Source organism: Strongyloides ratti (genome assembly GCF_001040885.1).
Source record: "Strongyloides ratti genome assembly S_ratti_ED321, chromosome : 2".
NCBI classification, from domain to species: Eukaryota; Metazoa; Nematoda; class Chromadorea; order Rhabditida; family Strongyloididae; genus Strongyloides; species Strongyloides ratti.
Genome location: NC_037308.1, coordinates 12,582,824 through 12,607,024, shown reverse-complemented (window position 1 = coordinate 12,607,024; position 24,201 = coordinate 12,582,824). Strand labels below are relative to the sequence as shown.

The following is a 24,201-nucleotide window of genomic DNA, read 5'->3' as shown; positions in this document are numbered from 1 at the left end:
TATGTTAATGTAATTGATTCTGGCAAATTAAATGATCTTTGTATCCAATTTGATAGCGTTGGAATGATGAGTAATGGTGATCTTTTGAAAAAATGTCAACGTTTTAATATGATTAAAAGCAAGCTTCAAAAGAAGAATCGTTACAATGACATAGTATGTCTTGACAAATATTCAATCAACATTAATGGATATGATTCTAAAAATATCCTGAGTTATATACGTGCTAATCAAATGATTAATAAGTATGGTGATGAAAAGGAAAGAAAAATTATTATGTGTCAGGTAAGATATTAATAATAATTAAACTTTATTTAATGTATATTTTTTTAGACACCAATACAGACAACAGTTGATGATATGTATGACATGATTTTTAGATACAAGATCGGAATCATTGTCATACTTGTCAATGTTAATGAAATAAAAGTGCAAAATAAGTGCTATCCTTATTTTCCTGCAGATGTTAAAGATATGAAAACAAGCAGATATACTGTCTTGTATATTGATAAGAAAGTTGATGAAGTAAATCATATTATTGAATATGATTATACAATTTATAATAATAAAAATGTAGCAAGTAATTTTAAATTACTTTATTACATTAGTTGGCCTGATAAAAGTAAGTTTATTTTGATTAAAAAAATTTATGTTGATTGTTTTTTTTAGGCATACCTAATGAAAGTAAAACTATTCATAAACTGTACAAAAAGATTATAAATCTTTACAATGATCGTTATATAGCGATTCATTGTAGTGCAGGAATAGGAAGAACTGGAACATTAGCGTTAGCTATATTTATGATCGATATGATCAATTCCGGTAAACTTTTTGGAGACTCTTCGAATGCATCGTTATAAGGCAGTTCAAACAAAGAGTCAATTTATCTTCTCTTTGTCAATTCTTTATGAGCATTTAAAAGAAGAGATAAATACAATGGATTTAAAAGCTTACTCGACCTTCACGAAGTTAGCAGAAGATATCCATCGTCAAGATGGAAAATATAGAAAATAATAATTTAGAAATGTTTAATAATTAAAAATTTTATAATGACATCCTGTTTTGTCATCAATATATAATCATAATATCATTTTATAACCATTTATAATTAATAAATTTTAAAATATAATTTGTTTTCATTTAAAATATAAACATACATTTGAAAAAATATATGAAACCAAAAAGCATATATAACATTATAAAAATTTTTTTATTTAATTGTTTTATATTTTATACGTTTTTATCTTCTTAACCATAAATTCATAATAGTTTAAAATATAAGACTAATAGATCAATTTTTAAAATTTTAAGCAATATTTTGTCTTTCAACATAAATATTTGTAGTATCTTACAAATTTGAAATTAAAGTTTATTTCTTGATAACAGCACTTTTTAATAATTTATTGGTATCTTACATTTTAATGTATTTTTAGTACCAATTATAATATAGAATTAATTGATTATCAACATTACAAAAAAAAATCAACTTAATTTTTTTTAATAAAAAATATTTATAGTTTTTTTCATTAAAAAGAATTTTTTTTTTATTTGTTTAATGATACTTTTATTTCATTTTTGAAACATTTTTATGTCATTTCTGTAGAATACAGAAAGGAAAAAAAGATGTTCTAGAGAGATTGTTGTTTAATTACAAAGAAATCATTTGAAAACTATCAAGAAGTTTTTAAAAGATAAATAAGGATTTGATAGAAAGTATATTAATACTTAAAAATGAATTATAAATTGATTGAAAATTAGTGATTGAATTTTCTTATCTTTTTGTCATTAAATACATTTCAACTAAGTTTTGTAATATATTTTGTTTTTATTGTTATTCGTTTATTCAGAAAAAAAAATATATTAATTATAAAAATATTTTTAAAAAATATGTGTTTTTTTGATAAAATTTATTTTTTGTATATATTACTATCTAATATAGTTATCTTTACACGTTCCTTATTTATTTAATTTTTTTATCAATATGAATAGAGATTTAGTGTTAAAATGTTATTTTATAAAGCATTAAAATTAGAATCTCTTTTAGAGTCATTGACGTACTGAATTTATAAAAAATAAAATAAATAAAGTATTTAAAAAGTTTTTAAAAATTTAATAAAATATATAGCAATTTGAGTATTTAATAGTTGATAAAAAGTAAAAAAAAGTCTTAAAAAAATTTTTTTAATAAAAAATCAAAATTATCATATAAATTAAAATAAAATGAAAAAAATTAATAAAGGATTTTTCAATAAAATTTTTATTAAAAAATAAGTTATAAAATCTTTTTTTTTTATTTACTAATTTAATATGTTAGTTAAAAATTTATATAAAATCATTATTATATTTTTAAAAAAAATTATAAATATATTTATTATTCGAATTTTCAAAAAAAAATTATAATCCATACGTGACTCTAAAATTAAGCCATTGTTAATTATTTTAAAAATTTATTCCATCTCAAAGACTATTGAATGACTATGGTGGCATAATCAAATTCCAAAAAAAAATTTTTTTTATCACAATTTTAAAGTTGAATTAGAAATCTAGAAAATTTTCAGCCAATTTTTTATCTATGATAATAATAATGCTATAGCTATGAAAATTATTAATCTAGACCAACTTTTGAATAGAAATCGAATGAAACTAGTCCCATTTTCATAGGATGAGTATTTGCTGAGATACTGAAAAATCAGAAACAATGAATATTTTAGAAAAATTTCCGTCTTTGGTCATATCTTGCTCCAAAATCATGATAAATTCAACCAGATTTCTGCAATTGACTTCTAATAAGTTTTCATATAGGGTCTACCTTCAAAATATTTTTATATCTTTAACCATTTTTGAGATATAAAAAAATGGTGACAATAGATTACGCGCGAAAAAGTACCAAGCATAATATTTCAAGAACGGTTGAAAATTTTAAAAACTTTTCAACGTAAGGTATACCTTAAATTACGAAAGAAGGCCAGCGCATCTGATTTCATGAATCTGTGACTTCATTAACTTGAGTTATCACTAAATTCTTAAAACTTTATTTTGAACATATTTCTTATCATAACTTCATTTTTAGAAGTCCTATAAATATAAGAATAGGCTTAATGAATTTCTCGTAAAAAATTGATCTAGAACAAAGTATTTATTTTTAAAATTTACATTATTATCATAAAAATCGAGATTTGCAAAAAAATATTCCACATCTTCGTCTCTCATCTTTGAATCCTTATAACTCCTGAAGTTTCAATTTTCGAATATTGTTGATTATATTCAAAATTCATCCCATTTCAAGGGCTATCGAATGACTACAGTGGCATATTCAAATTCCAAAAAAAATTTGTTTTTTTTTTAATTATTTATTTTTTGTTTTAATATAACAATTTTTAAATCAACATTGTGATTTAAAAAAAATTATACATATGTATAATATTCAAATATTCAAAAAATAATTTCTAGTACGTCAGTGACTCTAAAATTATGCCAAAAAAATAAATCAACTTTTTAAATATTATTATGGTTAATGACAATAAACGATTTTTTTTGCTTTGTATAAATATAATTAGTTTGTACTGTTAAAAATTTATTAAAATTCGTTACTTTCTCTTTATTTATTATATCTAATTAAATTAATTATATATTGAAAAAAGTATAATTTTTATTATGTACTACTATAGTAGTAAAAATACTTGAACATTTTTTTTAATTTACTACTTTTTTTAAATAATAAGAAAAAAAAGTTTAATTTTATGATAATTTTTGAAGGTGAAATAAAGTTGAGACAGATAATTATTTTATATAAAATTTTTTAATAAAATTACAATCGTTGTCATTTTCTTTTTTTTTATACATTTCACTTAAATTTAATAATAATTTCTCACTTTTATTTTTATATAAAATTGTACAAAAAAAAAAATCTTCACATTCATATTAATTATCTTGATCCATCTAAACAAGATTATTTAATGCTATAAAATAGTATTATATTAATAACTAAAACTTGTCTTAACCTCCTCATCAATTTTTAAAATAATAAAGGTTATGGGGAAAAGTATTATATAAAGAAAATATATATTTTTTTTATATTAGGTTAACAATAAAATTAAACATTTAAGGTGAAGTGTCATTAACACTTTTTAAAAGAAACTTTTTAAGATAATAATTTTTAACAATAAGTTTAATTGAAGATATGGAGAAAATTTTTGGTACATAAAAGCTATAAATTATGAATGAATAATTTATTAATATTCATTTCAATGAAAAGTTTTATTTTATTTTTACTTACTATATTTGTATTTATTGTTACATCAAGTCAATCATCATACTCACCATCATGGAAAAATTATTATAATAATTTTTTATTAGAATTGCCTGGTAACAACAATTTTAGGTAATATAATTTTTTATATTTTATGTTCTTTTTTACTTTTTTTTAGATGTTACTTATATCATAATGAATATATTACTTGTCCAAATGTGATAAAACAATCACATTATAAATATGAAAGAATTTCCCTTATTCTTCATATTAGTAGTGATCGTAATTTTCATGAGGTAGAAAATCATTTAAAAAATTATGATGGTCCAATTTCATTAGGTATATATATGAAATCTTCATTTTCAAATAAAGAAAAAACTATTGAAATATATAAATTGTTAAAGGCATATGCTAAAAAATATTCTAAACTATCTGTACATTTTATTTTTAAAATTTCTAGAAAAAAAAATTATTATAATTATTTAACGTTATCTGAATATCCAATAAATGTTATAAGAAATATTGCTAGAAAACATTCAGCAACAAGATATATTGTAATTGCAGATATAGATCATATGTTTTCAAAAAATTTTGAAACAAAAATGTTAAAAGTAGCAAAAGTTTATTTAAAAGAAAATTATAATAATGTTCTTGTATATAGAATTTTTGAAGTTGAAAGTAAAAATTTAAAATCAGGACCAAAAAATAAGGGTGAATTAAAAAAATTAATGAGTAATAATAAAGCTTCTGTTTTTCATCCTTATAATAAGAAAGGGCATTATATACCATATTTAAAACAATGGTTTAAAAAAAATGATACTACAAATCCAGGAATACAATTTGAGGCAACATATAACAGAGCTCAATGGGAACCACAATTTGTTTCATTAAGAAATATTCCCTTTCATGATGAAAATTTTCAATATCTTCTTCGTGATAATATGCATCTTGTAAGTTTAAAAAAATATTTATATATACAATTAGTAAAAAAAATTTAATATATTTTATAGAGATGGGAATTATGTAGAGCTAATTATAGTTTTCTAGTTGTTAATGATGTATTTATGTATCATTTAGGAAGAAAAAAAAATGGTGAAAAAAATTTAATAGATAAAATACGTTATCATCTTAATGGAAAAAATAAAAACATTATGAAAAAATTTGAGATAAGAATGCAAAAATTATATCCTATAACAAAAAATAAATGTCCAAATATTTGGATTTAAAATTTATAGATATATTTCTTTATTAAAATATTTTAAAATTTTCATATATTTTTTATAAATTCTATCATTATTTTTATAAATATAAAATATAAAATTTATAAATTTATATCAACAAATCAAAAATAATATTTTATATATATATATAATTTGCCAATCAATTACTTTTTTCTTAAAATATTTTATCAGTAGTAAGAAAATTATCTTTTATTTATATTAAACATTTAAAATTAGTAATATTTTAAATACTTACAAAATATATTTTTATACAGATTTGTACTTTTTTTTATTAAAGATGAAAAGTTTTGATAGAATTAACTTTTTTTAATACTTGATATTAGTTAACAATGAAAAGAATTTATTGATAATCATATAATTTTTTTTTTATATTTTAAATAATCGGTATTATTATCAGTCAAAGTAAAATATAAAAATTTATTAATAGTATGAAGAAGATGATAAATGATTTTTTGCATAATATTTTAAATAGATAAAACTTTTTTAAATTATTATGTTAATTTTATTCTTCTAAAAATAATTAGTTTCAAACTTTTAAACTAAGATTTTTTTTTTATGTTTTTAAAAATATACTATTAATTTATACTATAATATAAAGTTTTTAAAAAGTGCATTCATTTAAGTAAACCTGCTAGAAATAGTACATTTATATAAAAATAATTATCTATATATAAAATATATTTTTCATATGTTAGTGGATAATTTTATAGTTAGTTTATGTTCCCTAATTAAGATACATTTTTCCAAAATATTCAAAAATAACTTTATCTAGTCTCTGTACTTATTAATTTGTTTTTGTTTTGTTTGTATAATTAATTTTTATTGATAAAAAAAAATATTATAATGTCATTAATTACACAAACCAATAAAACATATCCTTATTATGAAAAATTTAAAGTTGATGTATCTACAGCAAGGGAAACTTTATCTGCAGCATTAAGTATTGATGAAAAAAATGAAGGCAAGTATTATTATTATTATTTTTTTTAAATATTATTATTATTTATAAAATTTAGATTTGGAACATAAAAAAGAAGCTATTGCTATGTATGAATTAGCTATACGCCAATTTCGTCATTGTTTAAATTTAAATTTAGCAGGAAGATACCCACCATCATTGAAACCAGAGATAGAAAATACAAAAAATATCTTGGCAAAGCATATATCACAAACAAGAAATCGAGTAACATTTTTAAGAAAGATGGTTAATGGTGATACATCAACAACACAACAATTTTCTTCTACACGTGATATGATAACAAATGAAGGAAAAAATTTATTATTGAAAGGTGTAAATAAAAAATTCGGTGAAATGTTATTAGAAACGGTTATAGAAAGTACAAATGTTAAATTTAGTGATGTAGCTGGTAATGAATATGCTAAAAGAGCCCTAGAAGAAGCAGTTATTTTACCATATTTGAATCCTTCATTATTTACAGGTCTTAGAAATCCAACAAAAGGTATATTATTATTTGGACCACCTGGTAATGGAAAAACAATGCTTGCTAAAGCTGTTGCTAATGAATCAAAATGTATTTTTTTTAATATTTCTGCCGGTGATTTAACATCAAAATGGGTTGGTGAATCAGAAAAAATTATTACAACATTATTTTCAATGGCAAGAAATGCTAAATCTGCTGTTATCTTTATAGATGAAATTGATTCTATCTTATGTGAACGTTCCAATTCTGATAGTGAAGTAGGAAGGAGAATGAAAACACAATTTTTAATACAATTTGATGGTTGTGCTACAGATAAGAATGATCGTGTTTTAGTAATAGCTGCTACAAATAGACCATTTGAATTAGATGAAGCTATTATAAGAAGATTTCCTAAAAGAATATTTATTGATTTACCTAATGAAGATGCTAGAATGAATTTTATAAAAAATACCCTTGAACAAAATCGTGCTTCAAATGGTTTATCGATAACAGATCTTCGAAGAATTGCCAGAGCAACAGACATGTATACAAATGCTGATTTAATTGCTTTATGTAGTGAAGCAGCTATGGTACCCTTAAGAAATGTATCAAGAGATAAAATAACAAAAATTACGCAATCACAAATACGGCCAATAACATTTAGTGATTTTTGTGAAGCATTAAAAGTTATAAGACCCTCAACAAATAGAGATAATCTAGCAAAACTAGTAGAATTTGCTAAAAATTCTGGTCAAATGAGTTCTAATTCTACTTCTGCCAGATCTGTTTATTGACAATTACCAATTATTTCATTTTTTATTATTGTCTTTGCTTTTTTATTTCTAAAAGTATATGTATATGTTTACTAAATGTTTTTCTTTTTAATTATAGTAAATTGAAGCATAATGTTTTTATTTATATTTTTTAAATAAAATATTATATACAAAATTATTTAAATATTTTTGTGATTAATGAAAGAGGTTTCTTGAAATAAATCTTTTATATCACTAGTTAATGAATGTAATAATTGTCTTCCATTTGTCTTAACATCTATAGAAATGGTTGAAGAATTATTTTTCACAAGTAAACATATAGGTATTTCTTCATTACTATTGCGAGATGAAAATAATATTGTATAAAATGAAGCAGTTTTGTCTTCAACCTTTTCAACAATAAAAAATTTGGAAGATGACAATTTATTGATGACATCATTAAAATTTAATGTATTTTTCATAAACTTTATAGTATCACTTTCAAATGAATCATTTTTTGTATCAAGTAAATTTTCAAATGCTATAGTTCCTATTTGACGGTAGATAATAAATGATATTGATGGAAAAGATAATCTTACATCCATTTTTTCTTCCATTTTTCTTTCATCAATCGTAACAAAATAAGTAAAGGTTGCTCGTAACTTTTGTGATACTGTATAATCTTTAATTTCAAAATTATAATAATATTCTTTACTTAAACCAGATCCTATTGTAAATGAATCTTCATAATCAAGAAGATTTGTTTGATTTGGTAAAAGTATAGTATTTAAAGTATTCATAAATGAAAAGTTTATCTTTTCTATTGGATTCATTGTTTTATTTTTAAATATAACTCCTATAGTTAAATCACTAAAAGTTTCTTTTTTTGGTAATATTTGATAAACAATTTTTATTGAATTATTTTCACCCAGTAAATGATATATATCTTCATAAGAATTTAAATTATTTGTTATTCCATTTATTTGTTGGATTGGTGTATTTGTAGCATTAGAACTACTTTGTATTATATCATACGAAGATTGTTTGACCGTTTCTTCTATTTCCAAATTTAATTTCTTTGTTGATTTCTTTTTTTTTTCTTTTTTTTCTTTCTTTATTTTTTTCCCTTTTTACTTTTTTTCTTTTCTTCTTTTTCTATAAATACTGATGCTGAAGTAATTAATGGGGCAGGTTTTGGTGGTTCCTGTCTATTGTATGGTTCAATACTTTTTAATTTTTCATTCTCTTTAATTGGTTCACTTAAATCAATATCTAAAGCTTTTATTTCATTATCTTCCTCATTTATATTTTCTTCATCATCTGTACTTACAGCATTTTCAGGCATCTCACCTTCAGCTCTATTGACAAAATGATTAACTACAACATCATCTTCTACCTCACTAGGTGATGATGATAAAACACTAAGTCTCTCCTCACCAACACGTTTTTTAGATTTTTTAGTTTTTTTCTTTTTTCCTTTAGATAAATTTTTTTGTGTTTTGGTATCATTCCATGATAATGTATTTTCCTGTTGTTTAATATATTTATTCATTCCTAAAACACCAGGGATTTCTAGAGGACTATTTAATTCTGATATTTGATGGTAGCTATCAAATTTTTTTGTAGAATATATTGGTTTTTTAATTACATCTTGTGAATCCAATTTCTTTTGTGTATTTTTTACATAATATGGATTATTTTCAATTTCTTGTTGTCGTTTTTTAATAGAATCTTTTTTTGACTTAATTTTTTCATTTTCACTTTCTGTACTTTCAATTTCAATACTTCTAATAGGATTTCTTCCTGGAGCTATAGGTTCAGGTTCACTTTCAGTTTCAGATTTTTCATCTTCTGTTTCTGGAAATGGTTCACCAATCCATTCATCTAAATTTAATCCTTGTGGAATAGGAACTTTTCTTTGTGCTTTAGGTGCAACAGGATTTAAATCACCTTCATATAATGATAATAAAGATTCACCCATTTTTTCTTTTTTTTCATGTTCTTTTTCAACAAATTTAACAATTTCATATAAATTACAAGCTCTCTCTTGTGCCTCTAAATGATCTGATATTTGAAATTCTGGAAGTTTTGATAAAACAAGATTATTTAATGTTTCAATAGAATCCCAATCATTTTCTTTTTCATATTGTGCTATTAATATACTATATAATTTTCCAATATTTTGAACATATACACTTAATATATGTCCTGGCATAAGACTAATTTTAGTTTTAAGCATACTTTCAACAACTGAATAAGGATCACAAAGATATTCAGCATACTCACCACATATCCATGCTGCAGCATACAATACTTCACTAATATTATTTTTTTGTTGACCACTACCAGATAATAATAATGTACCATTTTCAACTAATAAAGCCATTTGACTAACACTAAAATGTCGTATACTTTGTACACGTACAGAAACATCTTGTATCTGTTCAGCAATCAATTTTCCATGATTTGCTCCCTCAACTTTTGTCAACTCAACTAAAACTGAAATATACCATTCAAAATTTGATATGTATTGATAATTATTATATGAGCATATTGATATGATTCTTGATAATAATTCATTACGATAAAATGATCCTTCGGCCTGATCAACATGTTCCATTAATTTTTTAACAATTTCCATAATATTTTTTTTTGATACCATTCCATAAAGTAAATCTAAAGCTCTTAAACGTATACTTTCATCTTTATCATCTAAACATCTTAAAACAATATCTTTATGTGCTTGGACAGCTTTAGGATATGTTTTTAATATTCTTCCCATAGCTAATAAACCAAGATATTTTAAATTTTGATCAGAATCTTCAATTAAAACACCTAATTTTTGAACACATAATTGTATTGATGTTGTATAATCACCTGGACCACCAGTTGATATTGAAATAAGAACTGCAATAACAGTATTAATACATTCATATAATAAACTCATTGCAGATGTAGATAAAATTAAATTAGTTAATGGTTCTAATAATTTTTTACCAAGTTTTGGTTCAGTTGGTACTAATGCACCAAATAATTTAATAATTTTAATTAACATCCAATTATTTGAACTAGTAGTCATTAATTTAAAAAATATTGGTGCTAAAGAAATATAATTTTTAGGATTTTTTCTAGCTAATTCACATATAACATTAACAGCAGCTGACTGAACACCAGCATCATCATCTTCCAATCTTTCTTTTAAAATAGAAAATGTTGGTCTTAAACTTTCAGGATATTTTAAAAATAATTTATATAATAATAAAACAGCTTTCTTTCTAATATAGGGTCTTGATGATGTTAATAAATTTACAACATCTGATGCTAAATCTCTGGCAAGATCTGTTGTAACAAAACAAGACAATCCCGATAAAGCAATACCAACATGATACATATTAGATGATTGTAAATCTTTACGAATCATATTTGTAGTTAACATCAATACATCAGATTGTTCTCTAAAACATTGAGTTGCAGCTAAATAACCAATTCTTTTAATACAAAATGTTCTTGATGCCATTACTTCAACAATATTAAATGCTGCCCATGATATATCATATCCTAACATTTGAAGATAAGCAACTTTTTCAATAGCATTTGCCTTAACAAATGTATCTGGTTGTTTTAATTCTTGTTTTATTTCTTCAATACACATTGCAATGTATTTTGCCTTTAAAATATATTAAAATATAAAATTATTTTAAAAATTTACCTCATTTTCTTTGTTTGTTCTTATTCCTCTAACCAAATCTTTTAAATTTTTATCAAATAAATGATCAAAATTTGAACGAATTCTTGTTAAGGCCATTTTTATTTGATATAATTTAAAAAACCTTTAAAAAAATAAATAATTAATTTGGTAGAATTAAAATATAAATAAAACTTCGTTATTGTTATTTAAATATAAAATTAATATTTTATATATTCATTAAAAAAAAGTCCATCTACTTAATAGTAATAAAAAAAAAAAGTTTTTAAAAAATATTTTTATACTATAATTTCTTATATATCCATTCAAATACATACAATTTTATTTGTAGTATAAGAAGAGTAAGAGAAGCTTGATGCGATAAGGGAATAATATTTATTGATTATAAACTAAAACATATATGTTTGTGTATATATTGTCATGAACTGAGAATACATGTACAAGAGTGTGGTAAGTAAATATTAAACTTTAAATTAAACAAATTTTGAGGGGCCAAAATTGAAGAATTTTTAAAAATTGGACTTTATAATGTACTAAACCATCCTCCAAATATTATATTTTTCTATAAAAGGAGGAAGAGACTTTTATATCTCTTCTTCATAAAATGTAATATAAGGAGGATAAAAGTAGTAAGAATAAAATATGACGAAACATTCAAATATTAGTTTTCGTCCCAATAGTTTTAAAAGATTATTAAAGAAATATAGAAATAATATAACTATTTTATAGTTTTTTATCTGCAAATTTATTAGTAATAGTAAATTATGACAGTGAAAAAAAAAAGCAAAACATAATTCTAATTGTGATAGTTGATTAATATAATAGAAAAGAGCATTCTTAATCTTATCTTTTGAGAAAATGATTGTATTTGTAAAGAACAAAAAGAAAATAATATTCATTTTTCCTTACAACTACTTTAAAATAAAAATCATCATTTATTTTTTATTATTTACTAACGTTTTTTTTTTTACTTTTATTTTCCAAATGTTTAATTATAAAAAAATATTTACAAAAAAAAAATAAGAATAACAGAAACTACATATTCTTTAGTTCATTTTTAAGCCTTATCACTTTTTGTTTGTCCTCAGGACTTAATGCATCTATTTGTTCATCTGTAAGATTTAATAATTGCATTAAACTTTCTGCATCCAATTCATCTTCTTTTGACTGCCTTTCTGGTGACATTGATGATTGTTGAGGTGGAATCGAAGTAACTGGAAATGGTTGTAATGGTTGTCTACGAGGATTTGACTGTTGTGAATTTCCTATTATTGATGAAGGTTGCTGATAATAATTTTGTGGTGGACCTAATATTGGTCTTCTACTTGGCATACCCATAGGAGAAGGTATATTACGATTATCATGATATAATTTGTGATCGACATCCATATTCACATCATTTCCTATTTTATGGAAAGGTTTTGATATGATATCAGGATGAATCATACTTTTAGCCTCCTCAACATTTATTGTTCCGATAGCAACTTGCATCTAAAAAAAAATATATAATTAAAAATAAGTTATACACATACTTGTAACAAAGCATAAGCCAATTGTGGATTATGTGCAAGTAACATTCTCGTTTCTCCTGGGCAATTTTTAGCACATTCTTTCATATCTTTTAAAACCTTTATTATAGCTTCTGGTGACATTGATGAAACAACTGATGCAATGTGTTCTGTCTCTTTACCCGGTTCAACAACCGTACTTGGAAATGTAGAATCTTCAGCAATATTAGTTTTTCCCTGACTATCATTTGTTGTCGTTGATGGAGAATTAAATTGTCCCTGAGTTTGATTAACTGGTTGTGTTTGTTGTTGAGGTTGATCTTGTCCCCCATTTCCTTCTTCTTCTTCCTTATCTTGAACTGCTGAGTCAACTCTCAATTTTCTACCATTCAAATCATATTGGTTTAAATTTCTTATAGCAGTTTCTGCTGTCTGAACATCAGCATACTCAATAAAACCATACCCACGAGGACGACCTGTTTCACGATCATATACCATTTTCATATGAATAATTGGTCCAACCTTATTATAATAAAAAAATAAAAACAAAATGATTAATTTACCTGTGAAAAAATGGATTTTATTGTATCCTCAGAAACTTCATATGAAATATTTCCAACAAATATAGAATTTTTTCCCCTATTATACATATGAGGAGTGTTGTCATTTGCATTATTCCTAAAAGCCATCCTTACAAAATAAATATGGAAAAATTAGAAAAAAATATAATACATTCGTTTTTTCTATTTTTATACCCACCAACATAAACCTGCATTTTTTTGTCTGTGTAAGATCAGACAATTTCTAAATTCGTGGAATACTGTTTCTTTACAAGTAATGAGATAGTGTTTTTGGAGTAAAATAAAAGTAACTAAAAGAATAAATTAAAAATTTATTTTATTTTAAAATAAGAATACAATTTTTATACTAAATTTTCATAATAATAAAATATATCTTTTGATTTTTTTTTCTTTTTATCATTTTTTAAAGTATAAAAGATAAAAACTTTCCCTAGAAAATTGAATTTATTTATAGCATTTCTTAATAATGTTCCTTGCTTTTTCTTATTAATTTTTTTACAATGTTATTTGAAATTGAATTATATAAACATCTATTTTTATAAAAATAACAAACATTTGTTTTTTTTAGATCAAAAAAAAATTTTTTTAATTGTTTTATACTATTTCAATGAAAATTTAATTCTTTCCCCAGAACTGGTAATTTATTTGTATTATGGGAAAAAATTTTTTTTTTAACTGTACTTTATTAATTTTCTTTTTAAAAACTTTATATTACTATAAATAAAAATTATTTATTTTTCCAAATTTAGCATAAAATTATGTATATTCTAAATTTTTATTAATTTATTTATTTGCAGAAAAAGAATTCTTTACATTTTTTTTAGAAAAAAAACTGTTATGTGTATATTTTGCTTAAATTTTCTTTTTTATATAAATAAATTTTTTATTTGAAATATGAAGAAATAATTATTAGAATAGTTACATTTTTAAAAATATTTATTTCTCATATATAAGAAATGAGTGTAAAATATTTGTTACATTGTTTAATTAAATAACTTTATCTAATTAAACAAAATACGAGAAATTTTAATGATCATTACACGGGAATTCTTCTTATCAATATCAAATAGTAAATTACTTTAATATCTTTTCATATTAGAGAAAAATGTATATTTATAGTTTAATTTAAGGCATCCCATTAAAAGTTTTATAAGTTCACTAGTTTTCCATCTAATAGATGACTAAACAATTTGTTTATTTTGTTGATTACAGTTCAATAAAATAGTTTTAATTAGTATAATAGTATGTGAAGGGATATCAAATGGTTGTCATTTTTGTAAAATTAGTAATAAATTATATTTTCTTTATTTCTATATAATATTAGTAATATAATATTTTAATTTTTATAATAAATATTATCACTCATTTGATTTTAAAAATACAAAAATTATAAAATTTTAATTTGTTGCAAATATTTTTTAAAAAAAAAAATTAGTTATTTTTCATGTAATAAAAAATGCTTAGTGAATCAACTAACAAAAAAACTTTGAAATGACAGCTTTTGTTATATTATATTTAATTTTTACAAAAAAAAAAAGTGTAAAATTTGTATAAAAAAAAGTGGAATGAGGATTAATTGAAAATGATAAGATAATAAGCTGATATTGACTTAATGAATAGTCTTGAATTTTATACATTCTTATCACAAAAATTGGTAAAAAGTATCTTGAGCCGGGAATATAGGCGATTTATGGTGCGTTGTAATTGTTGAAAATGTTAACAAGTATAACTGTAAAAATAATCTTGTGATGATAATTATTATATACATTGTTTCTTATCATGATACAACTATTTTGTTGTCTAATAAACTATTATTATTAACTAACATTTTATAATAATTATACTACTTATGGAAATTTATTTATTTTTAAAGAATAATATTTATTATAAATTATACTATATTTCCTCTTTTTATTCCATAAAGTAAGATGAGTCATTCTAAGAGAGATTTTATGATAAATGTATTTTTTTTTAATAATGTTATAGTGACAAAAATGAGAAATACAATAACAAACAGTCATCAATTAAATTTATTCATCATTTACGAGACCTATATTATTATATATGCCTTATTTATAATTTTTAGTTTAAAGTACGATTAATTAATATTCCTTTTCCGAGTTGATATTAAAATTTCTATTTCTATCTTTTTTTTTGTTGATTTTAACTTAATTGTTAATTTATATATTATTTGATAAGACATTCTTGTTTGGTTATTTAAAGAATTGTAGTTGTAGAAATAGTTAACAAAAAAATAAAAATCTTCAAAATTATTAAATAGACAATTGATAAATAATGTTAATTTTAAAATTTATTAAAGACTATTGACGGGAAATTTAATATAAAAAGTAATAGCATTTTATTAAAATATTTAATACATCTATTAGACATACAATACTTATTATGTTCCTTAAGTTTTTATTTTTATTTATATTATTTAATAATTATTATTGATGTAAACAATTGATATGCTTTTAAACTTTATGTATAAGATTACTCAAAAATATTCCATAAATGGAATTGTTTAATTTGTCAAAATATATGTAGATTTTTATCAAGTATCTTTACTTTAATTTTCATTTTATATAAAATTTAAATAAATACTATTTTATTCATTTTATTTAATTTTGTAATCTTATAATTTAGTTTTCTTTAATCATATCAATAAGATATTAATATATGATTTTATTACATATTTATCTAAAAATTTTACAATATTTATTGGATACAGATTTTATAAATATTCTTCATTTAATATAATATTTCTTCAACATTTTTCAACGTATATGTATATATTTTTACCTTTGATTTATGTACATTTTTATAGTATGTCTATTCAAATAATACAATTATATGTATATATATTTTACTAATATCCATTCAATCAGTGGTAAAAAGTTTTGGTTTATTATATAATAATAACTGATTGTATCATTCAAAAATAGTCTTAACTTTTAAATTTTGTCATTATGATACTTATCAAAATCCTTTTCTCAATTTATTATACTTAGAAAAGCAGCTGTCATTTTATTGTATAATTGAAATGATTCAATCCCAATATATCTATCTAGCCTGTTTCCAATAACTGCATTAAATATATATGTATCATTTATATTACTCGCGCAGTTTAACATCCTGTATTTTAGATGGCTATAAAGACAATAGCTATTTTCAAATGGATAAAATTAACTATTTCATTGAGACTTCAGTTATGTTTTATATACACTATCACCAAAAATTGTATTTTGTTGTAACAGGCAATTAATTTGTCTATAACATACATACACACATATTACAAAACTTTAATATATATATTTTTTTTTATAATATTTAGTTAATTCTGAAGACAGTCACAATAAGTTCAACTAATATACTCCACATTTTTTTTTTCTTTCTTTGTTTCTAGTCAAGTTTTTATTAAATTAAACTGAGAATTTTATATTAACAAAAAAAGATCTATATCTATCATTACATATTTTGAAGGTTTTTTTTTTCACATTTATTATTGAATAAATAAATAAATTAAAGATAGAGTGTAATACTATAACACCACATTTTATTTTATTATATTTTTGATTTGAACTTTTATCTAATAATATATATATATATATATATATAATTATTGAATGATTTTTTATACATACTTTCAATAATAATTTTTTTTTTTCTATTAAATATTTCTTTTGTTTAAAAAAATTACTCTTTTCTTTAAGTATAATATATAACAAACATTATAATATAATACATCTTTACATATTTATCTTTCAACTTCTACCAAAAAACCTCATTATGTTAAATATATGTATTTATTATGTAGAAGAGAACTATTTCCTCAATCTTGCCATAATTACTTTTTACGAATTAAGACAATGCTAAGTAAAGAAACTTTAAAATTAATTACCTCTCCTTTCTTTTAATGACCTTTTAGGATAATAGAAAACTCTTCTATACTAATTATTTATTGTTCTCTTATTAACTTTCCTTTTTTTTTTATTTTTGTTTTCAAGAATTTAAATCATTACTTAATTTATAATATATTAACTTATATTTATTATTATTATTTCTTTTTTAAATTAATAATATTATCAATATTTATTTAAATTGTCATGAAAATTTTTGACCACAATATTTTATAATTTTTATATTAAAAATTAGCAAATTTATAGTTGTGTATTTTGGAGAAAGAAAAAGAAACAATTATAATATTTGTATATAAGTCTAGTTTTGAAAAATAAACTTTTGAAGAAACTATTTTAAAATTAATTATGACTTTGTTTCTTTTATATATTGTAAAATAAATTTGTTATAATATTTGTAATAACAAAACACATTTTTCTTAAATTTCTTAATAAATTTTCTTTCTTTTTTTTTTCCTTTTGTAATAGTATAAAATTATTGGTAATCGTAGAAGAAGAAGAAGGAAGGATATCATTACCATCCTCATTCTTCCAGTTGATACAACAACAATATATAAAGTTTGTCATATTACTAAGAGAGAGTCCATTTTAACTTTATTTATTGATATAAACACCAGTGGCACTCCTCGACCTTGTAAAGTCCATTTTATATTTATATTCTCATTATCCTAAGAATTCTTCATATACATATATATACATATCCTTGTATTAAATAAAAAAAAAAAATTAAAAAGAGTATTGTAAAACTATATCACCTCTTTTTGTATTCCTATTATGTTCTTTAAAATTCTTTATACTTCATATCATTATCCTTACATATTTAATCACTGTTCAATCTTTGATTATATATAAGCTTATATGCCTAAATGTTTTAAATCAATCAATGTCTTATTTCTATAATTACATGTTATTTTTCCTGGGAAAGTTTAAATGATTTTTAATCTTTTAAACTTTTTGTTATTATCATTTAACACACTCTAAAATGATTTCTTCCAACAACTTTTTTCTATACAAAAAAAAGACTCTTCTAACAATTTATTAAATATTGATGTAATGTATTTTTTTTTTTATAAACAACTAAAACAATTTTCTTCTTTATTACTTGATGTTTTTAATATCTAACAGTAACATTTTTCTATCTTAAAGTCAACAATTATAAAAAAAATAATAAAGATTTACCTAAAAGATCGTTTTTAAAAAAATATAATATCCTAAAGGGGTATCTTAATTTAATCATTTCAAAATTAGTTACTTTTTTTTATATATATATAATTTTATTTATTTTAAAAAATGAAAGTATTTTTCCACTTTTTTTATTTATTTATTTTTAATTATCAATATATTATTTATAGTATAAATGTATACTAATTTTTTATTATTTTTTTTAAAAACAAATTATTATTTTTAGAATTTCTGTTTTATTGTATTACGCTACCTGTTGGTCAAAATAATTCAACTTTAAAAAAAAAAGAAAGTCAGTTGACGGAAATAGTTTGAAAAGAGGAAATTAAAATAAAAAAAAAGATTAATAATATTTATTTTTGTAACAAATGGTATAGAAAAGAAGATGTCGTCAACAATGGAACGTTCAAAGGTTAAATTACGTTACTTGTTGGGTCGAATATTTTCCCCAAATTCAAATTCAGATTCTGATAGGTCTTCAGAAACATCATTAGCTGAGATATCAGGACCTTATAATACAGTTCATAGAATTCACGTTGGATATGATGGTGAAAAATTTGTTGGTTTACCTGAATCATGGATGGAGATATTACGACGAGATATCAGGTAATTTTAATTTTATAGAGAATAAAAAAATAATAAATTACAATAGATATTTCTTTTAATATTAATTAAATTTGTCATTTTAAATTATATGATATGTTTTAGTGAAGCAGATCAAAAAAAAAATCCAAAAGCTGTTGTTACAGCCTTAAAATTTTATGCAGCAGCTTATAAAGGTAAACAAGAAGACAAATTTATGATGACTAAATCTGTCTACCCTAGTGAAGATGATGTAGAAGTAGTTGAATTAGATATTAATAGTAGTGAATTCAAAGGTGGATATTATGATAAAATGGGGAATTTTATAAAAACAAAAATGTCTGAAAACACATTTTCTGAAAAAGGAATAAAACAAAACAATGATAATATGAATTACATGACACCATCTAAAGATGAAAATTTGTATACAGAGTTAACAGAAACTCTCAAAAAAAATAAGATCTCAAATGGAAACAATAAAAATAAAGTTGTAAAACCACCTCTTCCACCAGTAAGAACGCAATTTCATAGTGTTACAAGTTCACTTCCAACAACACCAAAAGAAAATCTTTCACGTAATAATGGTAATTTGTATGCAGCACCAATTGTTAACAAGACAAAGCCACCACCATTACCACCAAAACCATCTGTAAGTTTAAATGAACAAAATATTTTTATTTATTATTTAAAAGATATGATTATAATAATAGAGCACTCTTTTTTACTTAATTAAGTTTTTTTTTATATTTTTGCAAAAGTTTTTTTCTTTTTTTTTATAAATAATAAAACTTAGGTAATTTATTACTTCCCTGTTTATCAGATATAAAATTATTTTATATTCTAAAGTGTAAAAATATTTAATAGAAAAAAAAAATATTATCTAGATTTGTTTTTTTTTTAAATTAATAATAATTAGAAGTGATTGTTCCCTTAAATAAAATAATATATCACTATAGATTCTCATAACTTCCTTATGCAAAATTATATTTAAATAATAAATTTATCCATACTACAACTAATTATCAACTTTCCTTGATACTACTACTATTCTTGTATATTTATATTTATTACTTTTTCCATCCTATTTTCAAAAATATCATATATATCATTGTAGAATGACATAAATTTAGTTTAATTGTCATTAATATAAATATTTTAAATACTGGCATCTGGTGGAAACCATGTATTTGTAATAATTTCTATATTACTATATAATGATATATTTTAAAATTCTTGACAAACAAATTCATTAATAGAGATTATTTTTCATTGAAAATTTTTCTATTCACCTTCATAAGTTAATATAAATTAATAATAAAAAATATAATAAAACTTTCGCACACTATTTTTTTTTTTCTAATAAAAGTACTTTTATAAATATTTTTGGTTTCTAATAGAAGAAAAAAGAACTAGTTGTAGGTATTTGGATGGAAATAATTAAAATTTTAACATAAAAATTGTTTTCTGAAACATTACCTTAAGCAAAAGTTTTAGATGTTAATGAATTATTCAAAACTTTACAATCCATTTAATTCTTCTTTTATTTCATTTAAAGAAAATAAACTTTTTGTTAAAAATTATTTCTCCTTCACCTTATTTTTTTTTAACATTATATAATGTATATATATAATGTTTCCTATAAAATATTTACATAAAATGAGAGACGTAAATTATTTTATTAAAATAATAAAAATGTAGGAATAGATTATTGTATAATACTTTTTTTCCCCTTTACATAACTTTTTTTTTTAAATTTTTCCTTAATTAACATACATTGTGTACAATTTATATTATAAAAAATTTTTATATCAATTTTTAATATTATAAATTTTTATTTAGCCTTGATTTTTATATATGTTATTAGCTATCGCTTTTATATCCATTATAAATTTGTAACTATTTTCTTATGTCAAATTAAAACAAGCTTTTCGCACCATTGCTTTTTTATAATGTGTTGATATATTAGATAAGTTATTCAGACACAAAATAATTTTAAAATTAATTTGAGATGGAGGAAATACTTTTAAAGCTTACTTATAATTTATAAGCAAATCATGATTTACATTCTTCTAATTTGTAACCTTATCACAGACATTTTTTTTTACTTTATAAAATTTAAATAATATTTGGGTTGTTAATGATTGATGGGATGAAACATTTTTTAGCAATAGAAAATACATTAAAATTATTAGTATTATTTTCTGTTTAAACAACATTAGTAGTAGCTGTAATAGCTAGTGGATTAAAGTTAAGATTTAATTATCATATATATCATTAAACATCAAATAATTAGTATTTTTAATTAGATATAAATAAAAATTTTTTATACAAAGAATATTAGTATCAAAAAAAAAACCTCCAGCTTACATCCCACATTAATTTTCACATTAAAGTACTATACCAACTATTTGTAGAAACCACTTTTAATTCTAAACATTAAAAATAGTAGTGATAAAAACACGTTAAAATGTTTTTATTTCCAGTTCATCCATATAATATTTCTTACAAACTTAACGAGGTTTCAATCGTATAATTGTTTGCCTTCATCCTTGTATATGAATATATCATATCATTTATTTTATAATAGTATTTTTTTTTTCTTTTCAACTTTAACTATTACTACTTCAATCACCTTTTTTTTTTTATCAATTTTAATTTTAATATCGTAAACATTCTAACAAGATTTAAATAAATATATATATAACAGTCAACATTATATTTTGTTGTAAGTAAAAATAAATTTATAAATTAAATTGAAAAATCAAACATAAATATTAGTAAAAGGAGGAAAAAACCTTTGAGAAAGAATAATTTGAAGCTATTTTAACTTATATATATTATATATATATATAAAAATTTTCATTATTATTACTTATATATCACCCTAACAGGTTCTTACATTTTTTCTATTTATGCTCACATTATATATATATTACTATTAATTTTCTTTCCTTCAACTATCTATCTATATTTAAAGAATGTAATTTTAATATAATTTTTGGATATAACTTTTTTTTTTTTTAACTTTTATCTTCATATAATTGTTATTTTTTTCTATTTTATTAATATTTATTTACTTTTTTTTTATATTATAACAAAGTAAAGATATATATTTTCTATTTTCTATATACAAGTAAGGAAGTTATATTACAAATATTATTAATTTTTATACCTTTTAGTGTCAGGTTTTATAAATATTATTTTTTGAAAAATTTGAAGGCCTTCAATATTTATCGTTACCTTTCAATTTTTCTTGTATGACATTATTTAATAACCTGACCAGTTAAATATTTTTCTCAATCAAACAAAAATTCTATTCTCCTTCAAATATTTATCATTTTTTTTTTACTCTAATCTGTCAAAATTTTGGACCAAAATCCTTATCAATTATACCAGATTGGTGTTAAGGCACCTTTCGCGGTATATATAGATCATATACAGAATGCTCTTATGGTAATTATTATATCATATCTTTTAATTTTATTATAAATATATTAATTAATAAATTTTTTTTTTATTATAGCAATTTAAAACTGTGAAACAATATTCACAGGATTCTTATGAATCATCAGCATTCTCAAATACAACACCATCCTCTGTCTCAAATTCTTCCTCCCTCTCCTCAACAAAAGAAGATGGTAATGAAGATAAGAAAATTGAAGAAATTGATATTACTGGACATAATGAACCAAAACCTCCACCAAGAATAATAAATGAACAGGGTATGGTTGGTGAAAATATTTCTACACCAGTTAGGACAAGACAACAACCAAAATCAAAAATGACTGATAGTGAAGTTATTGAGGAACTCCGAAAAATGGTTAATCCAATAGATCCATATACAAAATATGATTTAATGGTTAAAATAGGAGTAGGAGCTTCTGGTACAGTCTACACAGCTCGTGGAAAATATAATGGTAAAGTTGTTGCTGTTAAAAGAATTGCTTTTAAATCTCAACCAAAAAAAGAGATGTTATTGACAGAAATTAAGGTTATGGAACAATATAGGCATAAAAATTTAGTAAATTATATAGAAAGTTTTTTAGTTGATGAAGATGATTTATGGGTTGTAATGGATTATCTTGAAGGTGGTAATTTAACGGATGTCTGTGTTAAAACTGAACTTGATGAGGGACAGATAGCTGCTGTTTTGAGAGAATGTCTTGAAGCATTATCTTTTCTTCATTCTCATAGTATTATACATAGAGATATTAAATCAGATAATGTTCTTCTTGGTATGGATGGTTCAGTAAAATTAACTGATATGGGATTTTGTGCTCAAATAGCTCCAGGTTCTAAACGTACAACAATGGTTGGTACACCTTATTGGATGGCTCCAGAAATTATTAGTAAAACAAAATATAATTTTAGAGTTGATATTTGGAGTTTAGGTATTATGGCTCTAGAAATGGTTGATGGTGAGCCACCATATTTAAGAGAAGCACCACTTAAAGTATGTTATTTTATGATTATAATATATATAAAATTATTATTTTATAGGCAATTTACTTAATAGCTCAAAATGGTAAACCAGAAGTGAAGAAAAAACATCAATTGTCATGTGAATTCAATGACTTTTTAGATCGATGTCTTGTGGTGAATCCTGATGACAGAGCAGATACAGGTGAATTATTAGCTCACCCTTTTATCAGAAAAGCTAAACCATTATCAAGTTTAGTACCATATATCAAAGCTGTTAAAGACTTGATCAAGTCGGGTAACTGTTAAAAGTCTTGTTTGTTAAATTAAAAAGAAAATAAAAACAGACATAGAAAAAATTAAGAATATTATAAAAATAAAATAAAAAAAATAATTTCATTAATTATATTATATATGAGTATTGATGTTTTTTTTAATTCTTGTAAATAAAGAAAATCATTTTTTTTAAAAATTTTATTATTTGATAAAAAATATATATTATTTATTTTATTTTTTAGTTATTTAAATTTTTATTCTTATTATATATATATTAATATTTTTATATAAAAAAAAATAAGTATATTATATACTTTCCCTTAGAAATGATATGTAATAACTTTTAGTAGATTATCTTATTTCAAGCTAA

General features: G+C 21.7%; 6 protein-coding genes across 6 annotated transcripts; 4 read left to right on the top strand and 2 right to left on the bottom strand.

Annotated features, from left to right (window-relative positions):
- Window positions 1-66: 66 nt before the first annotated feature.
- On the top strand, window positions 67-857 carry SRAE_2000402500 (Protein-tyrosine phosphatase, receptor/non-receptor type domain and Protein-tyrosine/Dual specificity phosphatase domain-containing protein; the record flags this gene model as incomplete). The annotated part of the gene is made up of 3 exons (XM_024642846.1): window positions 67-282; window positions 331-619; window positions 667-857. 3 exons carry the CDS (start codon window positions 67-69, stop codon window positions 855-857), a joined length of 696 nt encoding a protein of 231 aa, XP_024508576.1.
- Window positions 858-4,244: 3,387 nt separating this feature from the next.
- SRAE_2000402400 (N-acetyllactosaminide beta-1,3-N-acetylglucosaminyltransferase) lies at window positions 4,245-5,472 on the top strand (the record flags this gene model as incomplete). The annotated part of the gene is made up of 3 exons (XM_024642845.1): window positions 4,245-4,378; window positions 4,425-5,196; window positions 5,257-5,472. 3 exons carry the CDS (start codon window positions 4,245-4,247, stop codon window positions 5,470-5,472), a joined length of 1,122 nt encoding a protein of 373 aa, XP_024508575.1.
- Window positions 5,473-6,330: 858 nt separating this feature from the next.
- Window positions 6,331-7,702, top strand: SRAE_2000402300 (Spastin; the record flags this gene model as incomplete). Its single annotated transcript, XM_024642844.1, has 2 exons — window positions 6,331-6,448; window positions 6,504-7,702. The coding sequence occupies 2 exons, from the start codon at window positions 6,331-6,333 to the stop codon at window positions 7,700-7,702; spliced, it is 1,317 nt and encodes a 438-aa protein (XP_024508574.1).
- A 158-nt stretch (window positions 7,703-7,860) lies between these two features.
- SRAE_2000402200 (Garnet) lies at window positions 7,861-11,465 on the bottom strand (the record flags this gene model as incomplete). The annotated part of the gene is made up of 3 exons (XM_024642843.1): window positions 7,861-8,717; window positions 8,795-11,327; window positions 11,370-11,465. The coding sequence occupies 3 exons, from the start codon at window positions 11,463-11,465 to the stop codon at window positions 7,861-7,863; spliced, it is 3,486 nt and encodes a 1,161-aa protein (XP_024508573.1).
- Window positions 11,466-12,401: 936 nt separating this feature from the next.
- Window positions 12,402-13,563, bottom strand: SRAE_2000402100 (Cleavage stimulation factor 64 kilodalton subunit; the record flags this gene model as incomplete). Its single annotated transcript, XM_024642842.1, has 3 exons — window positions 12,402-12,857; window positions 12,899-13,396; window positions 13,438-13,563. The coding sequence occupies 3 exons, from the start codon at window positions 13,561-13,563 to the stop codon at window positions 12,402-12,404; spliced, it is 1,080 nt and encodes a 359-aa protein (XP_024508572.1).
- A 5,376-nt stretch (window positions 13,564-18,939) lies between these two features.
- SRAE_2000402000 (CRIB domain and Protein kinase domain and Serine/threonine-/dual specificity protein kinase, catalytic domain and Protein kinase-like domain-containing protein) lies at window positions 18,940-23,864 on the top strand (the record flags this gene model as incomplete). Its single annotated transcript, XM_024642840.1, has 4 exons — window positions 18,940-19,160; window positions 19,263-19,785; window positions 22,660-23,589; window positions 23,637-23,864. The coding sequence occupies 4 exons, from the start codon at window positions 18,940-18,942 to the stop codon at window positions 23,862-23,864; spliced, it is 1,902 nt and encodes a 633-aa protein (XP_024508571.1).
- Window positions 23,865-24,201: the final 337 nt, after the last annotated feature.